Below are 26,467 nucleotides of genomic sequence, written 5' to 3' on the forward strand. Positions count from 1 at the left end.
TCACAAATAAATTTAATTCATAATAATCTTAATTCTCAATCCTCATAACTTAATTAACTTCAATTTGGACCCAATTGATCAAATTTTAATTTTACCAAACTGAATCAAATATTTAATTAAACTCTTATATTGTCAAATACTCAAAATTGAATCGATTCAACTCATCATTAAGCCATTTAGGCTTTCAATTTCTAATTCTAAAATAAATCCTCAATCAAATCATACACGAATCAGACTGAATAATTCCAAAATAATGACTAATTAAAATCTGAATCCCCTTAATTAATTAAATGCCAAATATTATACATGGCAGGGTCGTTACAGTCCGCCCGGTCAATCGGCCGGCCGTTCGGTGAAAAGGCTGATAGCCCCAGTAGACAAGTGTTTCACCTGGTCGTCTGGGTGGTCGTTCAGCCGATCGGTGAATAGTGATTCAAGCCATTCGGGGTAGCTCATTTCTAGCTACCAAACATTTTTCATCTAAAAAATGAAAAATATTGATTAAAATATTTTAAATGTTCATTACAAACAAAATACATTTAAATTAAGTGCATCTAAAAAATACATTTAAGTGCAGCTGAAATGTAATCAAATCATGATCATGAACTAGCAATTCTCTCACCATTGCTTCATATTCTTCATTATTTTTCGCTGCTTCAGACGACTGAACAACTACATCCAAATCATCTGACATGAGCTCCTCAAAAGTGAATTCAACTTCCTCATCATCTCCTCTCCATGAATTGTCTCTCTTACTTTTCATCTCTTTAAGAGACATCAATAAATAGGACTTTAATTTCTCCAAATTAGTCGCATACTTTTTCAGATCCGACAAGTTAATCTTCGAAACATTCACAGGATGCCAATTCAATTTACTGAGCGCCGCCGCCAAATCGGAAGGAGTGCCGACGGGAAGAAAGCGACGCCGGCAATGTGGAGGCAAAAAAGTTCCACAGCTTTCTTGAAGAGGCTTTGACAGCACTTTGTGAAGCAAATGTTGCGAGATTTTGGACAATCAATCCTCGTAATTTGTCTTTGTTTCTTCTCTGTCATTGTCATTGTTAGGGTTTTAGGGTTAGATCGATATAATCTAAAATATAGAGATTGAGAGGCACGCAGAGCTCACAACAACAATGGGAAAAAGAAGGTAGTGTTTTAGGGTTAGATTGATATAAGCTTAAAGAAATTTCTTATAAATAAAGCTAAAATAGCATGGCCCACCATTTTACACTCGAAAACTAAAAAGTAATAATAAACAACTTAAATACTTTGCTGCAAACTTGTGGTGATGGATTTAAGTAGGTAAATCATAAAAGCATACCTACCCCAGAAACTTGTAAGCAATTCCTTGCAATTCTGTTGAGTTCAAGCTTCAGTAATTGAATACTTATACATACATACAGTATGCACACAACAATTATACATACATACTTGTACATCTAGTTTTACAAAGAATTTCCAAAGCATGTCCAACCTTGGTTGCTGTTCCAATAGAGAAATGTAGACAATAAGAGCTGCAATAGATCCATCATTTAGTTTGAAGGTCAACCAAAAAAGATAATATAGTAGTCATCTGCCTGATTTTCAATTATTAACAGAAAAGGAAAAACAAAATGCATCTTGTGTCTCATACAAGCTATGAGAAGCAATGTGCTTCTTAAGCAAACCAAGTACAAAAGCAAAAAGAAAGAAATGCAACATAAAGAGAGCATTGTTTTGGCCCATGAGGCCTATCACATGCCCCGTTTTGATAATCTGAATTGTTCATTTTATCCAGCACTTTGTGTATTTCATCTACACAAAAAATTAAGTCCATTTGATAACTATAACTTATTTAATTTATTGCTTTTTCACCAACCAAATTAACGACAATTGTGTTCGTATCCGACATGATTGCAACACTTTATTTTGAAGTGTCAATACTTCATAGCACTTAGGTCTCTGCAACAACTTTCTAAAAGTTCTTATTGACCGGTATCCAGTTTCGATCAAATAAACTTTACCATTGGCAAAAACTTTACTTTGTTCTGTGACTACTGTCGTGGTGACCGCTCTGGTAGTCGAGGGGGTCGATTTGGTCAGTCTAGAGGACTTGGGTCTAATCCACGTGCCCATCATGCTAGTGCAGTTGATACATATAACTCTGCTCCGAGTCATCTTCTGAGTTTGAGGATGCTCTACGTTACTTGCTAGACCGTTGGCCTTCCACAACTCTTACTGGTGCATATTCTTTTTTGTTTGCCTATTCAGGTAGCTTAACATCTTCTACAAATGCTTTCCTATGTCATAGAACTTTTCCTTAGATTATTGATTCTGGTGCCTCGGATCATATGACCGGATCTTCTAATCTTTTCTCAGAATATAAGCCCTCTTCAGGTCAGGACAAGGTTAGGATTGCTGATGGTACCATTTCTTCTGTTTCTGAGAAAAGTCTAATTCATGCCACATAATTCTTTACCTTTGTCATCAGTTTTATATGTTTCTAGTTTCTTGGTTAATCTTCTACCATTGAGTCGTCTTACTCAGGATTTGAATTGTAGTGTAACATTTTATCCTGATCATTGTCTTTTTCAGGACCTTATCACGAGGAGGACGATTGGCAGTGGTAAAGTAGAGAATATAGCCTCTACATCTTGGATCAAGTAGATTGCATGGCTCATCATACCATCTAGTCTCCAACTACCAAGGACAACATTTGGCTTTGGCACTGGCGTCTGGGACATCCATTTTTTTTTATTACTTAAGCATTTGTTTCCTTCTTTTAATTGAGTCGTGTCAACTTGGCAAACAACACCGAGCTTCTTTTGCTCCAAGTATTAACAAAAGTTTCGTTCCTTTTTCATTGATTCATTCTGATGTTTCGGTCCTTCTCGTGTTGTTTCATGAAAAGGCTACAGATGGTTTGTCACCTTCATTGATGATTTTTCTCGCACTACTTGGGTGTATTTACTAAAAGAAAAGATTGAGTTTTTTTCCGTGTTTCAAACCTTTCATCAGATGATTTGCACTTAATTTGGGATTGTTGTAAAAATTCGCACTCTATTCGCCTCAAAGTTTTTGGGTGTGTCTGCTTTGTTCATAATCATTCCTTTGCTCGTGGTAAACTGGATCCTCGTTCTCTTAAATGTGTCTTTCTTGGGTACTCACCAACTCAAAAGGGGGTATAAGTGTTATTATTCTCCTTCACGTAAGTGGTTTGTATCCATGGATGTCACATTTTTTGAGTCCCAGTCCAACTTCTTGTCCTCTCCAGTTTCCCAGTTATCCCTTCAGGGGGAGCCTTGGTGTGAAGATATTCCTGGTATAGTACCTGTTTCTGAACCATTACTAGTTGTTGAGGATATATCATGTAAACCACAATGTGAACCAGCTATTGGGAATATAGAAGTTGATACACTCAAGGAGCAAGGACAAATTTATGTTGGGGACAGAGAAAGATAGAAGGTTATTGGAATCCAAGAGACCACTTCTCCTAATCTTCCACTGCCCTCTCCTTCAACTAATGAGAGTCTAGGTAACTCTGATAACCTCGAATACATAGATCTTGATATTCCTATTACCCACTGGAATCTTATCTCTAAGTATCCTATTCTAATTTGTCTCCCTCAGGATGCTTTTGCCACCACTGAGTAGAAACGTGCTATGATTGAAGAGATGAAAACACTTTATAAGAATGGCACTTGGGAATTGACAGAGTTACCTAAGGGCAAACGAAATGTGAAACACAAGTGGGTGTATACTGTGAAGCACAAGACAGATGGTTTGATTGAGCGCTACAAGGTTCGGCTTGTGGCAACGAGCTTTACTCAAACTTATGGAGTAAACTATCAAGAGACATTTGCACCAGTTGCTAAGATGAATTCAGTCAGGGTACTCCTCTCTCTAGAAGCTAATCTGGATAGGCTAATTCACCAATTTGATGTGAAGAACACTTTCTTACATGGTAATCTAGATGAATTCAACATTTTCTTACACTTTCTTACATGGACATTCCTCCTAACTTTGAATATCTTAAAACAAAAGGTAAGGTGTGTAGGCTTCGAAAATTATTATATGATCTCAAACAGTTCCCAAGGGCTTGGTTTGAGAGATTTAGGGATTGTTTGGGATTATCTAAATAAGTATACTTTTTAATTTTTTACGAAAAGATGTGCAAAAAAATAGAGAGGTGATGTTATCCAAATAAGTGCACTTATTTAGTTTATGCCAAATAGTGCCTTACTCAAGCAATGCTTAGATATGAATTCAAACAAAGTCAAGCTGATCACACTCTGTTTGTTAAACATTCTTTACATGGTAAGACTACATCTCTTATTATATATATGGATAACATAGTACTTACAAGAGATGATGTTAAAGAAATTCCTCGTTTAGAGGAATATTTGACAAGCGAGTTTGAAATAAAAAACTTGGGGAACTTGAAGTATTTCATATGGTATTGAGGTTGCCCAGTCCAAGGATGGAATCTTCATTTGTCAAAGGAAATATATGCTTGATCTGTTAGAAGAAACCGGGATGCTAGGTAGTCAAGCTTGTGACACACTGCTAGAGCCAAACTGAAAACTTGGTGATGATAGTAGAGGAGTTCCTGTTGACAGGGAGAGCTATCAGAGACTAGTGGATAAGCTCATTTACCTATCCTATTCACGTCCGGACATTGCTATTGCGGTTAGTGTGGTCAATTAGTTCATGCGTGCTCCTCATGAGGCACACCTGGCTACAGTTTTGCGAATTCTTAGATACTTAAACTCTTTGCCTGGAATGGGCCTTTATTTCTCCAAACATGATTATCTTAGTGTGGAAGCTTATAAAGATGCTGATTGGGTAGGATAGGTAACTGATAGAAGGTCTACATAGGGGTATTGTAACCTTGTTGGGGGAAATTTGGTTACTTGGAGAAGTAAAAACAGAATGTGGTAGCTAGATCTAATGCAGAAGTGGAGTTTAGAGCCATGACACAAGGTATGTATGAACTTTTGTGGATCGTCACTTCATCAAGGAGAAACTCACTAGTGGCATTATATGTACTCCTTTTGCGAAGTTTGGAGAACAATTGGCAAATATTCTCACCAAGGGAGTTGCAAGTAAATCGTTCCATGATATTATTAGCAAGTCAGGCATGAGAGATATTTTTTTGCACCAGCTTAAGGAGGAGTGTTAGAATAATATCTTTATGACTGTGATTCTGCTTAGTTGTCATTAGTTGTGCCTTGAGACTTTTATTGTACGTTTCATATCATTATTATTAATATATAAAAGAGTGATGGTCTCATCATTCCCTAAGTTCGATTTCTCCTAGCATTTTGCTAATAAACAGAGGATAAGAAAATCTAAATGCAAAGTATAATAAGAAAGTTTCAAATGATAACCTTTTTGGCATCAAGATCTAGAACCTCCTTTAGGATATCATAATAACCCTGTGAAAACAAGAAAATGTTTAGTCCAATTGAAAAACCAATATTCTAAGTAGTCAAATTAATTCAGGAAAAAACAAAGATGGTTTGGTAATGCAATATTCATTACCTCTAGCTTCTCATCCCAATCTTTTGGCTGTCATCAACATATAGTAGAGTCATTAATAAAATAAATTAAAAAACATTGAAGACCTAATTAGTATATAGGCAGAATAAGAAATTATCTTGTTGGCTCAGGGTCCTAGATTTTCTTTGGTGGAAAAAGGCCCCTATCAGAGTACAAACTACCAGTTTGGTTGTCCACATTGTCGGTAAGGATTTTGTAGGTAAGTATTTAGGGGGACGTCAACTCGGACAGATCAAACAATAGTACCAACAATATTATTAAGTGATTCATTCCATTGTATGTAGGAATAGCATGTTATTTTCAATGATATAATAGAAAGCTATAATCTATTCAAACATGCAATCTAACAATATTACCAACTACCATCCCCATACCTAATAGAATAAGAACCCTAGATCTAGATCCAGCTATGTCAAATATAAATCGACGATACAGTCTAGTAGGGTGCGATGAATACAGAGCCCTTCTAAAATGATATAGAACGGAGTCGGATGGGCTTGGTTGGAGACTGATTTTCCTTGGCGATCATTTTTTTGAATTCAATTAAGGGACAACAGATGCGATTGGCTAACGTAGGGCTGACATTGTTGAGTGTGGCCAAGGGATTTGTAGGGCAATTGAGTTGTTTGGTGGGGAGATAAAATGGGTGGTGGGCTAGTTACGCAAGAGTTCTAAGAGGGCTACCACCGTTGGACGTTTCTTGGGTAGTGTCTTTGGTGGGCGGCGGAGTGTGATTGTTTGGCTTCGGTTGGAGGAGGATAGGGTTGTGATCTAGATGGTGGTGCAGATAGATGATCATTGAAATTATATTTTCTTCCCACAATCTTCTTTTGGGGATAGATGGGAAGGGGGCTTTGTTGTTGGAAAGATTTGCTATTGGGAATGGATGGGTAAAGCGAAGGGGTGGAGTTCGTGAGAGCAAAAGGAGAGCATGGCCAATTGGGGGGGCTATGGTGATTCATGGGGCTGGTGGTTGTGATGTGGAGGTTCAGGAGGGGTCTGAGGCAACCTAGGTTTCGTTTTTGGACTCGTGCTTTTTGGGACTAGTGGGCTGGATGGGGAAAAAAGAATGGAGGTGTTACGAATGTCGGAGTGGGCAAATTGATTGTGGGAAGTTCCCAAGAGGGGTGCAGGTGGTGGCGAGTGGTGGTCAATTTGTGCTTTTCGCCTTTCCGACTAGAGATGATGCTACAAGGATTTTAACTTGTCGTTGGGTAGTTGAAGGTCGACCATTGTTGTTGGATTGGTGATTGCTAGCAGTCTTGTATGTGAGGGGTCGTAATTCTCTACTAAAGTAGAGTAATTGGGTTCAGGTCTTGGGGCTGTCAGTTCATCTTCGAGGGGAATAGGTATTTCGGGATTGGAGATCGATACGGTGGCTTTTTAAAGGTAGATGGTGCGACATTGAATATGGAATCTATAGGATGTGTTCGAATTAGAGTCCGTGCTTCTGCAGCTAGTGTTCCAGTGGGAATCAGTGTTCGTTGGGGCCGTTAGAGGTATACCTTACCTGTTTGGTCGGAGGAAGGCTCGGTGGTGGAAGAATGGAGGTCGTCGGAGGTAGACAAGCTTCGTGGGGTGAGAATGGTCTTTAGCGATATATGCTTAACGTGATTTCAGGCATGATTTTACATGGGCCTCCTCAAGTATGGAAACCAAAAGTTTTTGAGCAGTGGAGATTGCATTTGGGCAAACAAAGGGTGAGGGTTAATAAGGTTTTTGGGCTTGCTATTAATAGGCTCGAAGACTTTTCTTTGGGTCTTGTGCCAAATAGAAGTGGTTTAGGCCAAGTAAATGAAGCTGAAATGGCTATGCGAAATGTGGGCTCAATGCCTCAAGGCCTAAGAAAGCAGACTAGGTCAAACCCACCAGTGTCATATATCTTTTACTCTTTACGCCAAGGCTTGGACTCAAGTTTGGTGGGTCGGGTCATCAAGACAGGTGGACATGTGGGCAATCAGGTCATCAATCCAGTTGAGTCTAGGGCCGATCGATTTGATGGGCCATTTTCATCGAAGAAGGCAGACCTTGTCGATTCAGTGGTTAATGTGGCTAACCAAGGATTGGATGACGATGGTGTATGTGATCATGATCGTTTGGAGGGTGCTGAGTTTCGACAAGGGGTTGAGGTGTTTCAACAGAAGGCGGAGGAGGAGGTGTTTTAGCAGGAGAAAGTGGAGAAATTTGTCTTGGGCCGATAATATCGATAGAGAGAGCTAGGTATGAGGGGCGAGCGTTGTCTTTGCTAGTGAAGCCTTTGGCAATGGCTGCTAAAGATGAGTTTCAGGGTGATACTTCGTTTCAAATAGAGGAAGACATGGGCAGAGATTAACGGCTTGATAGGGAGGAGGTGCCTTTGACAGAAAAAGTTTCAAAAGGAAACTATAACTAATGACAGCTAAGTAGAATCACAATCACAAAGATATTATTCTAACATAATCACAAAGATTTTATTCTAACATAAAATTGGTCTATGCAATTGGAGGATGATATATTTAAGGTTTTTTTTAATGACTCCACTGTTTATTGATGATAGCCAAAAGATTGGGATGAGAAGCTAGAGGTAATGAATATTGCATTACCCATATTTGTTTTTTCCTGAATTCATTTGACTACTTAGAATATTGGTTTTGCAGTTGGACTGTAACATTTTCTTGTTTTCACAGGGTTATGATGATATCCCAAAGGAGGTTCTAGATCTTGATGCCAAGAAGGTTATCGTTTAAAATTTTCTTTTTATACTTTGCATTCAGATTTTCTTTTACTTTGTTTATTAGCAAAATGCTATCAAATTGGTCTATGCATTTGGAGGATGATATATTTAAGGTTGATCAACCAAAAGACTTTTTTTTTTTTTTTTACTTTCTCTATTGGTAGTATGGGTGAGTACTTCTACTTATAGTTTCTTGGAAGACCTGTGAATAAGACCTGTGAATCCTTTCTGGATTCATGCCTTTGTTCTCAATTTAAAGACCTCAATTCCAATCATTTTGGTAGAATCGTTACTGATTTTATGCTTCTAGTTTTTAGAGTTTTTTAGTTTGATAGAATCCATTTTTTTTTAATAAAAAAAATCATTAAAAGAAAGCAATTGTCACAACTCAAATTCAAACATGACCATAAAAGAAAGGCTGTCAAGTTGACAGAGATGGTAATTAGAGATGTGTTATGCATGTGTATATATAGGCATGAATTTTAGTTTGATAAATTGTTTTGTGTTGACTTGGCCATGGTTTGAACTTAATTAACTACTATGGTCTATAATCAAATGTAAACTTGGAGGCCAATCATGATTTTATTTTATTTTTTTATATTAACAAGCTTTCATGGTCTGTGGTTTGCTTGATTAGCAATCTACCAGAGCTGTTACAAGAGTAACATAGTCTTCCAATTGCAGCAGTAGACCACCGATTCATGGTCACTTCAGATTTTTAACCGCATCCCTGTCCTTTCTTTATGAATCCCCCAAACCTCTCTCCCTCTCTCCTTGTTTGAGAGAAGGAACAAACAACCTCAGCTATAGGCTTCTCTAAGATTTTATTCTTCAAGTAGAATCAACATATCGCTTTTAGAGCTTGCGATGCACTCTCTCTCTCTCTCTCTCTCTCTCTCTCTCTCTCTCTCGCTCTCGTTTTCTTCTTGTTGTTGTTCCCTGAATAATTGCTTTTTAATTATTTGGTGTTATTGTGTTCACAGAGTTAGTTAATAAGCAATCCTCTGGTTATATCAACTGTTAATAATTATAATTCTTATGAATGTGCCTATGTATGTTTGAGATATTTGTCTGTGTAGAAAGGTCTATAGTGTAGAATTAGGTGTTATCCCTACTGGGCCGACTTAGCGAAAGCGTTCCAAACCACCTTCTTTCAAGAACTGGATTGGCTAATAATGAGTTTGCTCAGTTCATCACTTTAGTCAAATATCTGTAATAATTTCTGCAATTGTTAGGGTTAATTTTGAAAATTTTCAAACCCTTTTGTGGGTCAATAACAACAAATTTTTTTCCTGCTTTTGCAGCCTAGCATGTGAATCCAAGATTTAAACTTTAAGAAGAACCATTGAAGTTAACATTGTTGGAAGAATTGTAAAAAATGGAAACTGACAATCTATACCACTCCTCCAATTTTCTCACATTCCAAAGCATAATTGGTTTTTAGGGCATTAACAACATAATCAATCATTAGATATTGACCATGCTTGTTCCGCTGAGCTCGATTATTCATTGTTATTTTATTTTATTTTTATTTTACTATGGGTCTGTTTGATTCCCTTGAAAAATTTATACGTTCTAGTAAAGATTGGTTTATTTTGTATGGGTATTGTTGTTCACCTGATGTTGATGGAGCAAAGCTTATATGTGTTTATTTGTTTTTGTTTTTTTGGTAAGGTGGCCTTTCAAGTGAACCCAAAAGGCCTTGCTTCGTCCTTTTATCTTGCTCTCCCTTTTTGGTTGAAATGTTTGAATATTCAATAGCATTAGTTTACATTCTGTATTGTTTCTTTATGTTGAATTTCTTTCTTTTTGCTTTTGTACTTGGTTTGCTTAAGAAGCACATTGCTTTCCATAGCTTGTATGAGACACAAGATGCATTTTGTTTTTTCTTTTCTGTTAATAATTGAAAATCAGGCAGATGATTGCCATATTATCTTTTTTGGTTGACCTTCAAACTAAATGATGGATCTATTGCAGCTCTTATTGTTCTTTATTGGAACAACAACCAAGGTTGGAATGTTTTGGAAATTCTTGGAAAAACTAGATGTACAAGTATGTATTATAATTGCTTTGTGCGTACTGTATGTATATGTAAGTATTCAATTACTGAAGCTTGAACTCAATAGAATTGCAATTGCTTACAAGTTTCTAGGGTAGGTATGCTTTTATGATTTACCTACTTAAATCCATCGCCACAAGTTTGCGGCCAAGTGTAAAATGGTGGGGCCATATATTTTAGCTTGATTTATAGGAAATTTCTTTAAGCTTATATCAATCTAACCCTAAAACACTACCTTCTTTTTCCCACCGTTGTTGTGAGCTCTTCGTGCCTCTCAATCTACATATTTTAGATTATATCGATCTAACCCTAAAACCCTAACAATGACAATGATGGAGAAGAAACAAAGACGAATTGCGAAAATTGATTGTCCAAAATCTTGCAACATTTGCTTCACAAAGCGCTGCCAACAGTGGCAGAGGGAAGTGAGGACCAGGGGGGTCACGTGCCCCCCCCCCCCAGGATCTTGGGCTTCTTCTTCCTTTTTTTTTTTGTTGCAAATATAAAGAAAATATTTTAAATAAAAAAAATTATAAAAATATTATTAGAGTAAAATGTTAATGACATTTTAAAAATTATGAGAATAATATTGTTGACATGCAAGTATAAGTAATCTCACTATAAAGATATGAATTTATTAGATTGTTAGTTACACTTGACATGTGAAATTCTCTCTATGTGTTTATTTACTATTAGTTGGTAATATCACATACTAATAATGACGTGGTATTACCATTATATTGAATTTTTAATCAAATTTTGTATAAAAAAGTTATTTATCATTATATAATTTATTTTAAGACTTATATCTATATTTTTTTTATATTGTCCATGATACACTTGTTATAAATAGCATTCAGTGTGTTTGGTTTGAATTTTTTGAATTAAGTTTTTTGAAAACTGAGTTTTTTAGTTTTCGGGTTTTTTTGTTTTTAGTGAATATTTTTAAAATTTTGAACATTTTTTTTTTACTTTTTTAGATACACCTTACTTAGACGTATCTAAAAAGTAAAAAATTTGTGAAAAAATATTTTTAAAAATTAATAAATACATAAAAATATAAAAGATGTACTGAATTCTCGTATTTTTTTTTGTATTTTTGGTATTTAGTGAATTTTTAAAAGGTTTTTTTCAAATTTTTTTTTACTTTTTAGGTATATTTATGTTAGGTAAATCTAAAAATTAAAAAAATTGCTCAAAATATTAAAAAAATTCAATAAAAACAAAAAAAATGAAAAATAAGAAAGTAGAATTTTCTGAAAAGTGTTTTTGAAAAATGGTAACCAAGCATGGTGATTATTTTTTTGATGTTTCTCGAAATCAATCGTAAAAACTTGCATGAAATATTTTTGTAAAATTTTTCGATATTGTAATTAATAAGTGCCTCTAATTTAATTTTCTGGCTTCGTCACTGGCCATCAAAGCCTTTTTAAGAAAACTGTGGAACTCTCTCGTCTCCACATCGCCGGCGTCGCTTTTTCTCCCGTTGGCACTCTTTCTGATTTGGCGACGGCGCTCTGCAAATTGAATTGGCATTCGGTGGATGTTTCGAAGTTTAACTTGTTGGATCTGAAAGAATATGCGAGTAATTTGGAGAAATTGCAGTCCTATTTATTGATGTCTCTTGAAGAGATAAAGAGTAAGAGAGAATTCATGGAAAGGAGATGATGAGGAAGTTGAATTCACTTTTGAGGAGCTCATGTCAGATGATTTGGATGTTGGATATTGTTGTTCAATTGTCTGAAGCAACGAAAAATAATGAAGAATGTGAAGCGATGGTGAGAGAATTGCTAGTTCATGATCATGATTTGTTTACATTTCAGATGCACTTAAATGTATTTTTTAGATGCACTTAATTTAAATATATTTTGTTTGGATTTAAATTTTTTTGTGTAGATGAAATACGCAAAGTGCTTGATAAAATAAACGATTCAGATTATCGAAACGTGACATGTCGTAGGCCTCACGGGCCAAAATAATGCTCTCTAATCCAAATTTTGAAATGAAAGGGATCTTCCTCTTAATTAGATTCCCTACTCCCTATGAAACCTCTTAAATTAGAGAGAGAAAAAAAGAATCACTAATTTAGTTATTTTATATGAGAGAATTCTCTCCGATCCACTCTTAAATTATAGAAAGAAAAAAAAACACAGCCACTAATGTAGTTATTTTATATGGGGAAATTCTCTCCGGTCCATAATTTAAATTGAAGAGCGCTATTTAGTCTTATGAGGTCTGTCATAGATCTCGTTTTGATAATCCGTACTATTAAAGATGTTGGACATTTCATTTTTTATTTTGTGAACACAGAAAAATTATATCGATTTAACAATCATAACCTATTTAATTTATTGCATTTGTCATAACGAAAAAAAAGGACAATTATAATCTATTCAATTTAAATTAATTTTACATAATATTTTAATTATTAAAGTATTTGTAATAAGTGAAACATTATTATATATTTTTATGTATGTTGGAACGTTATATTGGAGGACTTTTTAATACAATTTTATTTTATAAAAATTAGTTTGCTCGCATTTAAACCATCATCAGCAACAAGCATTCCAACAGAAAACCAACAACCAACCAGTAACCGACCAACAACACAAGTGCACTAGAAAACCAACTGTAGTAACCCAAGTTTACAATGGTTGTGATGGATTTAGTGTGTTGTTGGAGGGAAGGAAAGAGAGATTTTCAAAAGAGACTATAAGAGACAGTTGTCGCCATCTCCTCCCTACTCAAGGTTTTGCTCCCACTATGAAATGTGGTGGTGTTGCCAATGGAGAAGGAACGGGAGGAAGATGGAAGAAAATAGTCGAAGATAAGGGGGTGTTTGCTTGTTATGCTAATATTAATGTGGCTTGTTTGGTTGCAAGGATAGATTCAGTTTTTTTTTTTTTTTGGGTCAAAGATAGAATGTTAGTATGTTAGTAAAATTAGATTATAAATTTAAAGAACCGCCGTTGATCTATCAACTCGAACCTCAAACTTTCCACTCACCGCAGTAACCCTAAGACGAGGCTACATGCCGGTTGGCCACAAGGGCCTCGGCCGGATGGATTTAGTTGGGTGTTCAGTATTTAAGAAATAGAAGGTAATTTTGGCGTCTAGTTGCCAAAATATAGTGATATAAATAAGACATTTCCGTTGCTAAGAAAGAACAGTGTAATTTCATTTTAGAAACCACAGGGAAGTCTGTGTAATTAGCCCATAAATAAAACAAAACAACCAGATTCAAAATGACAGAAGACACACAAAAAAGCACTGGAAGGGTAACGGTATAATGTGTCTACTTAATTCACAAAAAGACAAATTACACAAAATAATAGGTATAATAGACTATTAGCACAACTGTAACAACCAAAATATAGCTCTATTTGATGCAATTAAAGGTCACTCTCACAAACAACATCACTAGTCTAAGCGTATAAAGGTGAAAAGGTTGTTACAAGGAATAACGGGTTGCGAAAGAAATTCTCATATCCTCAAACTCAACTAGCACAACAGTCTTCCCGGTCACAAATTATAGGGAATGGGATGGGATCCCAAATTTAGTTCTAGCTTACTTTTAGTTTTCTTCATTTTCGCTTTAAATCGAGATTTTGCCACTAGTGTCTGCACTGTGTTTGCAAAATTCCCAACTGCCATAACAATCAGTAGCACCCCACAGGTAACAACCTGACCAAAAGTAAATTAGATAATCTATTAAGTTTTATCCCAGTATGAGAATGGTTATTAAAATCGCGATCCGGATCGTAGGATACGATCCTATATTGCTAAAAAGATCCATATCGTTGTAGGATGGGTGCTACAATAGGATCGCAATATGGGATCGTGTAGAATCGTATAAGATCATAGGTAGGATCATAGGTAGGATCATAGGTAGGATCGTTGATTTTTTGATTTTTCACTTTACGATCCTACCTAGGATCCCGATTTTAACAACCTTGAGTATGAGTCCAACTAAGATGTTAAATTACTCAAGCAAATACTGAAATAGAATTAAGAATTTAATCTTAAAAGCAAAGTAAATCACAAATATAAAACCCATGGCAATACTTCTCCAAGCATCCACAGAACAATACTCAAAACATACTTCTTACCTGCCACTCAAAAACAACACCAGCCAGTGCAGCTTTAAGTAGCAAAATTCCGACATATGCTTCAAAACCCTGAAATCAAGAACATACAAATAAAGGTCACTTAAATTTAGCTCAGATCTCCATGGTGACATATTGTTGCTTCATCTATTGGATTAGTAGCAACTAACAAATGAAAGTGAACAATTAATTTGCGAGACCTATTACTGAAGAAAATATGTAGTAGAACTATTAAGCAAATGAAAGGCCTTGAGAAGCCAAAAAGTCCATCACAAATACTGTAGGCATGCTCTAAGTAAATTTCTTTTGAAGTACTGGATCTTAATTTCATTATTTTTTTCACTGAAGGATTGGGAAATTAATGATCATCATGCAATGATGTACAGATTCTTTCCTTTTTTTGGTGAGCATGCCTCTTTCTAATATCTTCAAAGAAAAAAACGAAAAAAAAAATCAAATAACTTCATGGTGACATCATGACATGTGAGCCAAAGAAGTTCAAAACAGAGAGAGAGCTGTGATGAAAGAGCAAGTTGCATTACATGTATAAAACTAGGATTGTTGGATGGCAAACTAGAAGAGAATGATAATATGACTTCAACTTCATCAAGTAATGAAAGAAAACACTCAAGGAATGTGATGATGTTTGATAGTAACAAAAACTTCCCTTCCCTAGCTGTTATATATATTTAATTATTTATACATGTACATAACTTTTGGCAAGTTATGTAGGAAAAAAAATGAATATTTAACAACCTTAATTTAAATCGCTTTTGTGTTTGTTTGATTCAACATGACTTGGATGGCAAAGCATACATTAATATGATCTTTTGTGGGGATGGTCCCCAAAACAAGCATTTGTACAACTTAAATCACCTGTAATATGAATAGAATGGGTGCCAACAACCATAGTTGACCGTCGACTCCAGCAGTTTCTCCCCAAACAACGTCCATTCTCCTAGCCTGCAATTAACAACGGGATCAAATGGTAAGAGTCATCCCAGACCTGCAGAGGAGAACAACTGCAATAAACATTATATGCCCACCAAAAAAAAGTTATATCTGTGTTTTGATGGGCCATAAAAAACTAACACAGATCGGCTAGAAGACAAAAACATGGTTATTGCAACCAACAGAAGCAAAAGAACTCATTGAAGTTCTGCAAACCATGCAGGACGACAAGGTTTCACAAAGAGCACCCAACCAAGTGCAGACACACACGCAAAGTAGACTGCAGAAAGAACTGAAGATAATAAAGGCAAAAATGAAGCATGCACAAAAATTCGTTGGTGAAAGGAGTTTTTTTTGTTTTTTCTTTTCAATTACACCTTGCCGAGTGCAATATGTGTACAAAGCCTTTGCCGTTGATATCTATTTTGTAGAAGCATTGCAACTCCTTGCATGATAGCCCATTGAAGGAACAATTGCACCCCTCTCTGCACAGTACATGTACAGTCTCACTCAAAAAAAAAAAAAAAAAACAAAAAACAAAATTTCAATATGCACTTAAGAAGGAGAATAACCTGCTTCTGGGTCTCCCAAGTGAGACTGATAAGTGCCATGGCCATAGCGAAGTAGTGATGTTTTATCCACCTACATCAGCACAAGTGCAAGCATTAACATATTCTGTGGTTGTATGCATATTAATCTAGGAGGCAGATAAGAATCACAAAAAAAAAATCCAATGCATTTTCACACTTTCATCCAAGTTCTGACACAATTCAGAAAATAAAGAGAATGAGCCTGCCAGTTGAATAAAAAGCATGATATGAGTCCACTAATATTGAACATGGCAGAAATTCGCTGGAATTAGAATGTAGTTGCTGCTGCTGCATATAAGAGAACAAGATACTGCTAGAAAAACTCAATTTAACAAAATTAAACATGTCTATTTGGAGTCAACTCAATGAATTCTTTTGCAACATGCAGCTCCATCTAGAGTAATATCCTCCTTTCATTATTGACAACCATTATTTTTTTCATATACTCTACCCTCTGTTCATTTTCTAATTCATTGCAATATGCAATTTGACAACACACTGTATAAATTCATTTACTGAATATCATGCTATAATTTTAAGCATCGAAGTCAAAAGATTCTTCTGGCAACTCTATTTTATAGCATAAATTCATTGCCAGTAAAATTGCATATTCACTTTCCCTCCTGAAAGGCATGGGAGATGAAATTACTAATGTCTGACTATGAAAATATGTTTTAAAAAAATCTCAATCACAAATACACAAATAGTTTAAATGATGAAGAATAAAGGCAAGGCAATCTTAGCACAAAATTCAACCAAATGCATATAAGATCATATCAAATTACCATGGGCGAATATCACTTCCATTCACTCTAAGTATGTTCTCTCGCAAAGCCAAACCTGTGTAGAGAATTAACAACCATGCCTGAAAAACAAACTTACTTGGTAAGTCAACGAGAGAAGGAAATAGCCGAACAAATGACCCAAGAGACATCAATGCTGGAAACACACTTAGAAACGATTTTTCAAATCTGCATCAAAAAAGACAACAGAAAAAAAATATATGTATGAAAGTCAGTAATGCCCTTCACTGCAGATTGAGTCCACAGTATCTCCGAAAGCATTCTTTTAGATCCTCCTTTTTGAAATTAAACATATGTGTTTAGTTGTCAAAATTTCCGTTAGGCTCAATTAGTTTCAGTACGAAATCACTATACCATATTTTGTTCCAACAAGGTCGGGAAGGTGCATAATAACTTTAAACATACAAAATAAGATGTGGCATCACATAAGCAACAAAATTTATTTCTGAAGTAGCATTGACAGGACAAAAATAAAATAAAACTACAATTATGAATACCAATATATAAAGGGTCTTGTTAACAAGTGTCCCGGGGACACGAAAAGTAGACCCAAATTTTTTTTTGAAAACACAGGACACTTTTTATTAAATTCAATGTAGTTTTTATGGAAATTAATGCACTTCTTTTAACTGTTTGACCTATTTTCAAGACACTCCTTTATTTCAATCCCAATATCCAGCACTTTTGGCATTTGTCATATACAAATATCTCGAGGACACAACAATTGCACAAATTATAACTAAGATCATTCCAATAAAATAAATTAAATATATCTTTTAAGAACAGAACCAAAAAGATGACATGAGGAACTTAGCATTAATGGGAAAAACTACAAATGCAAGACTGATGTTAGAGGAGGATAAGTTACCAAAATATTTGATATACATGTTTCATACTTCTTTTCTACTTCTAAATCTGAAAATTCAGTCAAATAAAGAAACTAAACCCCAAGCAAAGAATCATGCCAATCTCAAATCATACCTGAGGGAGAAATGTAGGGAAATTAGTTAAAAGTTTTCTCTTGTTAAGATTCCGAAAGTCCAGTGTAGCTTCAGCAACAACAGGGTCTAAAAGTTCACTACAATCAAACATTGGAAGAGTGATTTTCAAATACGATTTATCATATGATATGCCATCATAAATAGAGAATAATTGTCAGATGAAATCATAATTTCTTTTTTTCCCCATAAATAACTTATTGTGAAAGAAGGACTACAAACATCTTTACCAGCTCAAACATGAATAAATGAATAGGGTCTTTTAATTCGATGGACTCCTCTCCTCTTCAGGTGGGAAATTCTCCAAAACTGGTTTAAGACGTTGGCCAGTCACTTTAAAAACATTACCATTCTTGGGATTTTCAATCTGGGCCCCATGAGAAAAAACAGTTTTAACTATGAAACGGCCTAGTCCATCTAGATCTCAATTTACCAAGAAACAAATGTAGTCTAGTTTTATACAAAAGAACCTTTTGTGAAGGATTAACAATTCCTTTGAGTACAAACAATATTAACATTAAAAACATATCATATACAATGACACGGGGAGGACTAGTCAATCAACTAGATGCCCTTTTTCCTTCCAAAACAGCACACCTTTTCTGCTCCCTTATCGACAAAAATATGCAATCCTGCCATTAAGCAATAGAAATATTATCCTTTATTTGATGAAAAGCTACAAACACAAGATCCTTGTGAGTAAAAAGGTATACATCTTATGTAGAGGGGTAGAAAATTAAGATAAAAACTACCATTTGTTTTGCTGAATTCGAGCAGCCCGAGCACCCTTGACAACATTGCGGTCAGATCTAGCGTTTTTGCTATTATCTAAGTCACCAAATATATATTTCATAAAAGGAACAAATAAAGAACAGAAGACGAGTAGTAATTAAAAGGAAAAACAAATAAGTATTTGAAGACCAAAATCAAAATATTAAAGGATTGGAGGTACAATGAAATCTTGTCTAACCTTTGAGAGAGGTTTTGTGGATGTTATGAGATGATTTAGAAGCATACCGAGTCTTATGGGCCTTGTTGAGCAATTGATATTGTTGAAGGCTCAAATGTAGTTTTTCTACAAATTTAAATTAAATTCATTAAATCACAATTAAATACAAATTGAGAGAATGAATATAATATCCAAAATTCATAGAACAACTATGTAATTTTAAGCATTCATCACACCTCCCAACCAGCTTTATTGCTAGAACCTAGGAATTAGGGTGACTAAAATAAAATCAAAAAGTAAAATAAAAGCAACAACTCTCACTTCTGCAAGAAATCACGATTGAATTTAGTGGATTTATTATATATATCCCAACAGACATCAATTATGTAGCGACTACCACCAATAAACTACTAACTTAACCCTATTATTGTTTTTTCTTTTTCTTTTTCTTTTTTTTTTGGTTAAGTATGAAAGCCAATTTGTAGACATAAGCAGTAACTCAAAAATATACTACTCATGCCAATTAGTTTATCAATTTTCTCTTGACCCCAGGCTCTAAGGATTTGCAAAGCACACAAAAAACTATCCTACAATGCCAATTGCTGAGGTTCAATTGTTCTGCAGGCTAGGCGTAAGCTCTCTTTTAGAGGGGGTATTGCCTTTGGCATGTCATGAGCTTCATTGTAAATCCCCTTTTATGGCAATAAAACACTTACCCCTTAAAAAGCATAGCATGACGAACAATGCCTATGCGCCACAGAAGCCGAGAAAAGGAAAACTAACAAATATCAACTATATTCAATATTGGAAATGGAAAGAAAATAATTCTTCCAGGATATGGCTGAATTCTTTTGGATATCACAACTGTAAACATTTAGATTTAGTCAATACTATAGAATAGGAAAGTTTATTAGGATCAAAATTAGTAGCTAAAGAGTAGCTAATTAGTAGCTAATCAATTCCTAATTTTATGCCTTGTATCTCCTATAAATAGAGGTGCTATGTACATTGTTTGAATATGAGAATAAGAAATATTGTTCTTTCTAGCTTTCATGGTATCAAAGCTGAGGACTTATTCTCTGACCCTTCTGAGGTAATCCTAGAACCAGCAAGTTGTCCTTCACCATATCAGAAACCACATCTGAATCCACTGTTACCGTTTCACCGAAAAACATTGAGAAACATGTCTCCAACACTGATTCTCACTCGGTGCAAATCACCAGCATCAAACTCAATGGTGATAATTTCTTGCGTTGGTTTCAATCCATCCAGATGTACATTCGGGGCCGAGGAAAGATCGGATACTTAACAGGAGAGAAGAAGGCACCAGCAAAAGAGGACTCGGCAAATGCTACCAGGGATGCTGAAAACTCCATGGTCATGACATGGTTAGTGAATTCCATGCAGGAAGACATCAGCTCCAACTATATGTGTTATCCAACAGACAAAGAACTCTGGGATAATATCACCCAGATGTATTCGGATTTGGGAAATCAGTCACAAATATATGAGTTGACAATTAAACTTGGTGACATTTGTAAAGGAGAGGACAGTATCACTAAGTACTTCAATTCTCTGAAAAGGTTGTGGCGAGATTTGGACATGTTCAATGATTATGAGTGGAAGTCAACCGAGGACTGCAATCACAACAGAAAGATGGTGGAGGATCACCGTATCTACAAATTCCTTGCCGGCTTAAACATCGAATTTGATGAAGTCGGAGGGAGAATAATTGGCCACCAACCTCTGCCTCCTGTTGGTGATGTCTTTGCTGAAGTTAGGAGAGAAGAAAGCTGTAGGAATGTGATGAATGGGAAAAAGGGAGCTACTACACCTGTGGAAAACTTAGCCATGATTGCATCAGATGCAAGTGCAAAAAAGGTTTTTAAACCATGGAAGAATGAAAAATCTCGAGTATGGTGTGATTATTGCAATAAACCACGCCATACTCGAGAAAACTGCTAGAAGATCCATGGGAAGCCTGCAACTTGGAAGAGCTGCAAATCAAGTGACAGACCAATTCATGCATCCTCCTATCCCAATGAGGTTGAAGTAAGTCTGTTCAGTAAGGAGTAGATGGATTATCTTCTTAAACTGCTAAAATCCAATTCTTTATCCAGCACTCCTAGTGGTTCTCTTGCACAGACAGGCAGCAATCCTTATGGCTCTATCTTGTAGTCAAAATTCTGTCCCATGGATCATTGATTCGGGGGCATCTGATCACATGACTTCTTTCTCTTCTTTATTCAATACTTATTTATTTTATTCTGAAAGTGAAAGAGTTAGGATTGCTGATGGCAATTTCTCACCCATTGTAGGAAAAGTTCAAATAAAAATTTTAGAAAATATTACTCTTCACTCTGTCCTTCATGTTCCTAAATTGGCCTGCAAGTTGTTGTCTGCCAGTAAATTATCCAAAAACTCTCACTTTCGTGTTGTTTTCTTTGACTCTCAGTGTGAATTTCAGGACCGTAACTTGGGGAGGTTGATTGGCAGTGCTAGAATGGTCAATGGTCTTTACTACTTTGATGATGACATATCCAGCAACAAAACAACTCAAGGCTATGGTTGTAGTATTAGTTCACTTTCGGCTCGCGAGCAAATAATGCTTTGGCATTTCAGACTAGGACATCCTAGTTTTTCATATCTTAAACATTTGTTTCGTAACTTGTTTAAAAATTTGGATTGTTCGTCTTTTCAATGTGAAAGTTGTTATTTATCTAAAAGTCATCGAACTACTTATCTTACAAAACCCTACCGTGCCTCTAAACCATTCTACTTAATTCATAGTGACGTGGGGTTTCTCCAAGGTTACCACCATGACTGGTGTAAAGTGGTTTGTAACTTTTATAGATGATCACACTTGGCTTTGCTAAGTTTATTTGATGAAAGACAAATTTGAAGTAAAAAACGTGTTTCAAGATATTTACAAAATGATTGACAATCAATTTCATTCAAAAATTAGTATTTTTCGAGCTGATAATGGAAAAGAGTACTTCAATGAATATCTAGGGAATGTTTTTAGGGAAAAAGGTATTTTTCATCAATCTATATGTCGTGACACTCCTCAACAAAATGGTATTGCCGAAAGAAAAAATAACCATTTACTGGAAGTAGCCTGAGCCATAATGTTCTCTATGCATGTTCCCAATATCTATGGGGAGATGCCATTTTGACAGCCTCTTATTTAATTAACAGAATGCCTACCCGGGTTTTGCAATATGTCACACCCCTAGAATATTTCAAAAAAACCTTTCTTGATTGCAGAATTAATTCAGATTTGCCTTCAAAATTTTTTTGCTATACTATTTTCGTTCACATACCCAGCCAAATTCGATCCACACTTGATCTTAGAGCAGAAAAATGTGTTTTCATCGGGTATGCTCCAAACAAAAGAGGCTACAAGTGCTATAATACTCAAACAAAAACATTTGGGTGATTATGGATGTCTCCTTTCTTGAAACTCAATCCTATTTTACCAAAAATTCTCTTCAAGGGGAGAAAAAGAAAAAGCAAGAAAATTTTTGGCAGACAACTTCGGATCCCTTACCAAATCCTATTCGATCTCCATCCCTTGTTTTCTGAAAAACAAGAACAGAAACAGGGTATTCAAGATATGGAGAACGAAGGAAATCGCAGTCCAACTTCTCCAAACATAGAAGGCTCACAAGCAGGGGGAGAAATACTACAATTGGAACAAACTGTTCCCGAACCTGAGTTTTTGGTTTATGCTCGGAAAAATACTCAAAGAAAAAGTAAAGACTAACCAACCACTCTACCACAAAGCCAATCAGAATCTCTTAAAAAAGGTCTCTCAAATAGTTCAGGTATTCCTAATCTGGTTCCTCCATCATCTGTCTCTACTTCATTTCCATTTCCTGCAGCGATTTTACCTAAAGTTATACCCATAGATTGTGATCTTCCTTTAGCCATTAGGAAAGGAATTCGAAAATGTACCCAACATTCCATTGCGAAATATTTATCTTATGATAAACTTTCCAAAAGTCATAGAGCATTTACTTCAAAAATATCTAACCTGTTTGTTCCTAGAATTATTAAGGAAGCCTTGGATGATCCTAATTGGAAATCAACAGTTATGGAAGAGATGAATGCTCTAGAAAAGAACGGTACTTGGATGTTAGTGAATCTGCCTAAGGACAAAAAGACAGTAGGGTGCCAATGGGTATTTACAGTGAAGTGCAAAGCTGATGGTAGCGTGGAAAGATATAAGGTGAGACTCGTGGCAAAAAGGTTTACACAAACCCTCAGGATTAACTACCAAGAAACCTTTGCTCCAGTTGCCAAGATGAACTCAATTTGGGTTTTACTGTCACTAGCAGTTAATTCCAGCTAGCCTCTACATCAATTAAATGTAAAAAATGTCTTCTTGAATGGAAATCTAGAAGAAGTCTATATGAACCTACATCCAGGTTTTGAAAAGAAGTTTGGTATAGATAAAGTCTGCAAATTAAACAAGTCTCTATACGGCCTCAAACAAGTCTCTACATCCAGGTTTGAACGATTTGGGAAGGTTGTAAAAAACCTTGAATACAGTTAAAGCCAAGCAGACCATACTATGTTCTATAAACACTCAAGAGAAGGTAAAGTAGCTATCTTGGTTGTTTATGTAGATGGCATAATTCTAACAGGTAATGATAGTGCCGAATCGAAAAAGTTAAAGAAGGAACTTGCTAAAGATTTCGAGATAAAGGTCCTGGAGCACTAAGATACTTTCTTGGAATAGAGTTCGCTAGATCTACGGAGGGCATTTTTGTCACTCAGCGCAAGTACACAATTGACTTGCTCAAAAAAACAGGCTTGCTCGGATGTAAAGCTGCTGAAATACCAACCGAGCTCAACTTGAAGCTACAGCATGCTAGAATTAAAGATGTGGTGAATATAGACCAGTTTCAGAGACCTGTTGGAAGACTGATATACTAATCTCACACACGTCCCGACATAGCATTCGCAGTAAGCAGAGTAAGCCAATTCATGCATTCACCAGGAAAGGAGCACTTTGAAGAAGCATACAGGATCCTAAGGTATCTAAAGGGAACTCCTGATAAAGGCTTGATATTTAAAAAACAAGGACATCTTCAAGTGGAAGTACATACAGATGCAAATTGGGCTAGGCTGGAAGCATCACTATCCGGAAATCACATTCCTCGGACTTCTTACATTTACTATGGTAATCACATAACCTTTTTTCTTTTCGGGGCCCACCGGCCATACCATCGGCCCCGGAGGTTCTTCTACTGCCATCGAAATTTCCTCAGATTCAGACGACGACGATGACCTTCCCATTGCTACAAGGGTCACAAGGTTCAGGACCGGCAAGGCAGTACTTCCAGATGTTGAAGAAGAACCAAGTGCTAGGGCCGCACCAACTACTGAGGCTGAGCTAGTTGTGGAGGCTGCAGAAAATGAAGTTCCCTTTGCTGTGGAAGTTGTTGCGGACGGCCTAGTCGGAGGGTGCAGAGCCTCCAAACCCTGCTGATTCTGTGCACTCCGACCGTTCCTCTGTCGGCAATACTTCCAGATGTTGAAGAAAAACCAAGTGCTGGGGCTGCACCAACTACTGAGGCTGAGCCAGTTGTGGAGGCTGCAGAAAATGAAGTTCCCCCAGCTGTGGAAGTTGTTGCAGGCGGCCTGGTTGGAGGGTGCAGAGCCTCCAAACCTCGCTGATTCTGTGCACTCTGACCGTTCCTCTGTCGGTGGAGAGGATTTTTTCCCTGAGACCCCAAGGGAAGATAGCGGCATGAGAGAGCCGCTGGAAGTTACACCACCTCCCTTTGGAATTGCATCTGGTGGTTCCTCCCAGTCCACTGAGTCTCCATTGGTTCAGCAGACCCCACTTCCAAACGCCTAAGTGGCTGAGGAGAGTGCAAGTGTAGCGACTGCTTCCACTGTTCCTGCTGTGGCCCCTCTAAATTTGGACCGACTTGCAGAGGTAGCTGTCATTTTAGCCGCCCACACTGTTATTGCTGTCGCTGGGACCTCTGACCCAGTTGCTTTGGCAACCTTTGAACAGCTGGCAAACTTGTACCCCACTCACTTTCCGAAAATGCCAGCTGACCTTGGGATATCCCAAGATTTTTATACTAGAATGGATACCATTGCTGTTCTAGATCTGAACGTTGGAGACTACCAAATGGATGACCTCTTTTCGGAGCGACATGACAGCGCAGGCAGCTTTAGTCTTTCTTGCGAGGCTAGTTCACCCGGTCGCCAACGCAGCATCTATCCATTCCAATGCTGCTGGGCAATCATCTTCAGGGGAAGTGCGTCGTCCTTAGACCTTTGGTCGCTCCACCAGTCTCCCTCTAGTGATTGAAGTTGGCAAGGGTGTGAGGGAGTCCTCTCAGCTCTCAGAGAAAGTTTCTTTTCTGAGTTACTGGGTCTCCTCTGCAGCTGCTCCCACTCTCGCCCCGCATCCAGGAGCTGCTACTTTTAACGTTCCTGGATCTATGGTGCAGATAGCACTGCTGGAGTCACTCGCTAACTTCATTTGCGACCTTGCTACTAAGAAGATTCTGACCACCCCTAGCAAGTTCGTGGAAAGTGCCGAGGCAAACCAGAGCGGCTTTGAGAGGAATAGTTTGGACCTATCGTGGATGAGGATAGGCTTCAGGCAGTCGACGGTTTCCTCGAGCATGCAGACAACGTAGCGATGATAAGGCCAGTTTTGAACCCATCATCTACTCGTCAACTTGTAGTACCCGCTGCTGCTTGCCTCAACAACTTTGTACGGGCCTTCCCATCTTGGTGAGAACTTGGGAATTAGTTGCCCCCGCATGATTTCGTCCATTGTCTTCCATACCAAGTCCTCTTTATTGAACTTCTTGTGTTGAACAGATTGATTGTAGGCACGAGCTATGGATTGATGATACTTTTCCATTGCCCGAGAGGCTCGATCACTTTTTTCTTCAGCTGCCTCTATGTCATTCATTCTGCTGTTTGGAACAAAGTGTGTTGACATAGCCATTCTTGCTGAGGGTACTGCCAACTCAACTGGTAACACAGCTTCGGACCCGTACACTAGGGAAAATGGGGTTGCCTGAGTTGGCTTTCTCTTTGACGTTCTATACGCCTAGAGTGCTACGAGAAGCCATTCAGACCATGTGCCCCCTTCTTCATCCATTATTTTACTCAATATACGAATGATGGTTTTGTTGGTCGCCTCAGCTTGTCCATTCCCTTGGGGGTAGTATGGACTAGACTTGTGCTGCTTGATCTGGTAGGCGTTCAGTAGGGATGGCAATATCAACCCGGCCCAACGGGGACCGGACCGCCTTGTCCCGATAAATCGAGTTTTCCCCGAAAATTATTCACCATAGGGCCGGGGCTGGTATTGAAAAATACATCCACGATAATTTTCGGGCCGGGGACGGGGATAGGCTCGTTGGCCCCGTCCCCGGCCCCGCCCCGCCCCGAAATTTCTCCGATTCATCCCCGCCTCTGTTCCTCTTATATTATATAAATATCAATTTCACTTTTGATCTTATCTTCTCTCTCACTGACTCTCAACTATCTCACTTTTATCTTCTCTCTCTCAACTCTCTTCACTCTCTCGTTTTCAACTCTCTCCCTCTCTCAACTCTCTCGTTCTTCTCTCTCTCTCAACTCAACTCTCTCACAGTCACGACACGGCGACATCGCCACCACCGCCGCTGGCCCCAACCCCCCCTCTCTCTCTTCTCCTCGCCTCAGTTTCTCTTTCTCTCTCTCCACTTCGTCTCTCTCTATTCTTGAGCAGA

At 37.2% G+C, this 26,467-nt stretch overlaps 1 protein-coding gene across 1 annotated transcript in view; it reads right to left on the reverse strand.

Moving 5' to 3' along the window:
- Positions 1 to 311: 311 nt before the first annotated feature.
- LOC114272619 (uncharacterized) overlaps positions 312 to 26,467 on the reverse strand; it is a 54,748-nt gene continuing 28,592 nt past the window's right edge. Inside the window, exons 3-13 of the mRNA XM_082913020.1 lie at positions 18,732 to 18,836; positions 18,514 to 18,589; positions 17,745 to 17,841; positions 16,746 to 16,825; positions 15,943 to 16,012; positions 15,748 to 15,855; positions 15,296 to 15,382; positions 14,423 to 14,491; positions 5,524 to 5,550; positions 5,370 to 5,417; positions 312 to 1,046 (exon numbers count right to left, since the gene is read on the reverse strand). Coding sequence (XP_082769146.1) covers positions 873 to 1,046; positions 5,370 to 5,417; positions 5,524 to 5,550; positions 14,423 to 14,491; positions 15,296 to 15,382; positions 15,748 to 15,855; positions 15,943 to 16,012; positions 16,746 to 16,825; positions 17,745 to 17,841; positions 18,514 to 18,589; positions 18,732 to 18,836 — 941 coding nt within the window. The 3' untranslated portion in view covers positions 312 to 872. The remainder of the gene's footprint in view (positions 1,047 to 5,369; positions 5,418 to 5,523; positions 5,551 to 14,422; positions 14,492 to 15,295; positions 15,383 to 15,747; positions 15,856 to 15,942; positions 16,013 to 16,745; positions 16,826 to 17,744; positions 17,842 to 18,513; positions 18,590 to 18,731; positions 18,837 to 26,467) is intronic.

This window comes from Camellia sinensis, chromosome 2 (assembly GCF_055761805.1).
Source record: "Camellia sinensis isolate YWXY chromosome 2, ASM5576180v1, whole genome shotgun sequence".
Lineage (NCBI taxonomy): Eukaryota > Viridiplantae > Streptophyta > Magnoliopsida > Ericales > Theaceae > Camellia > Camellia sinensis.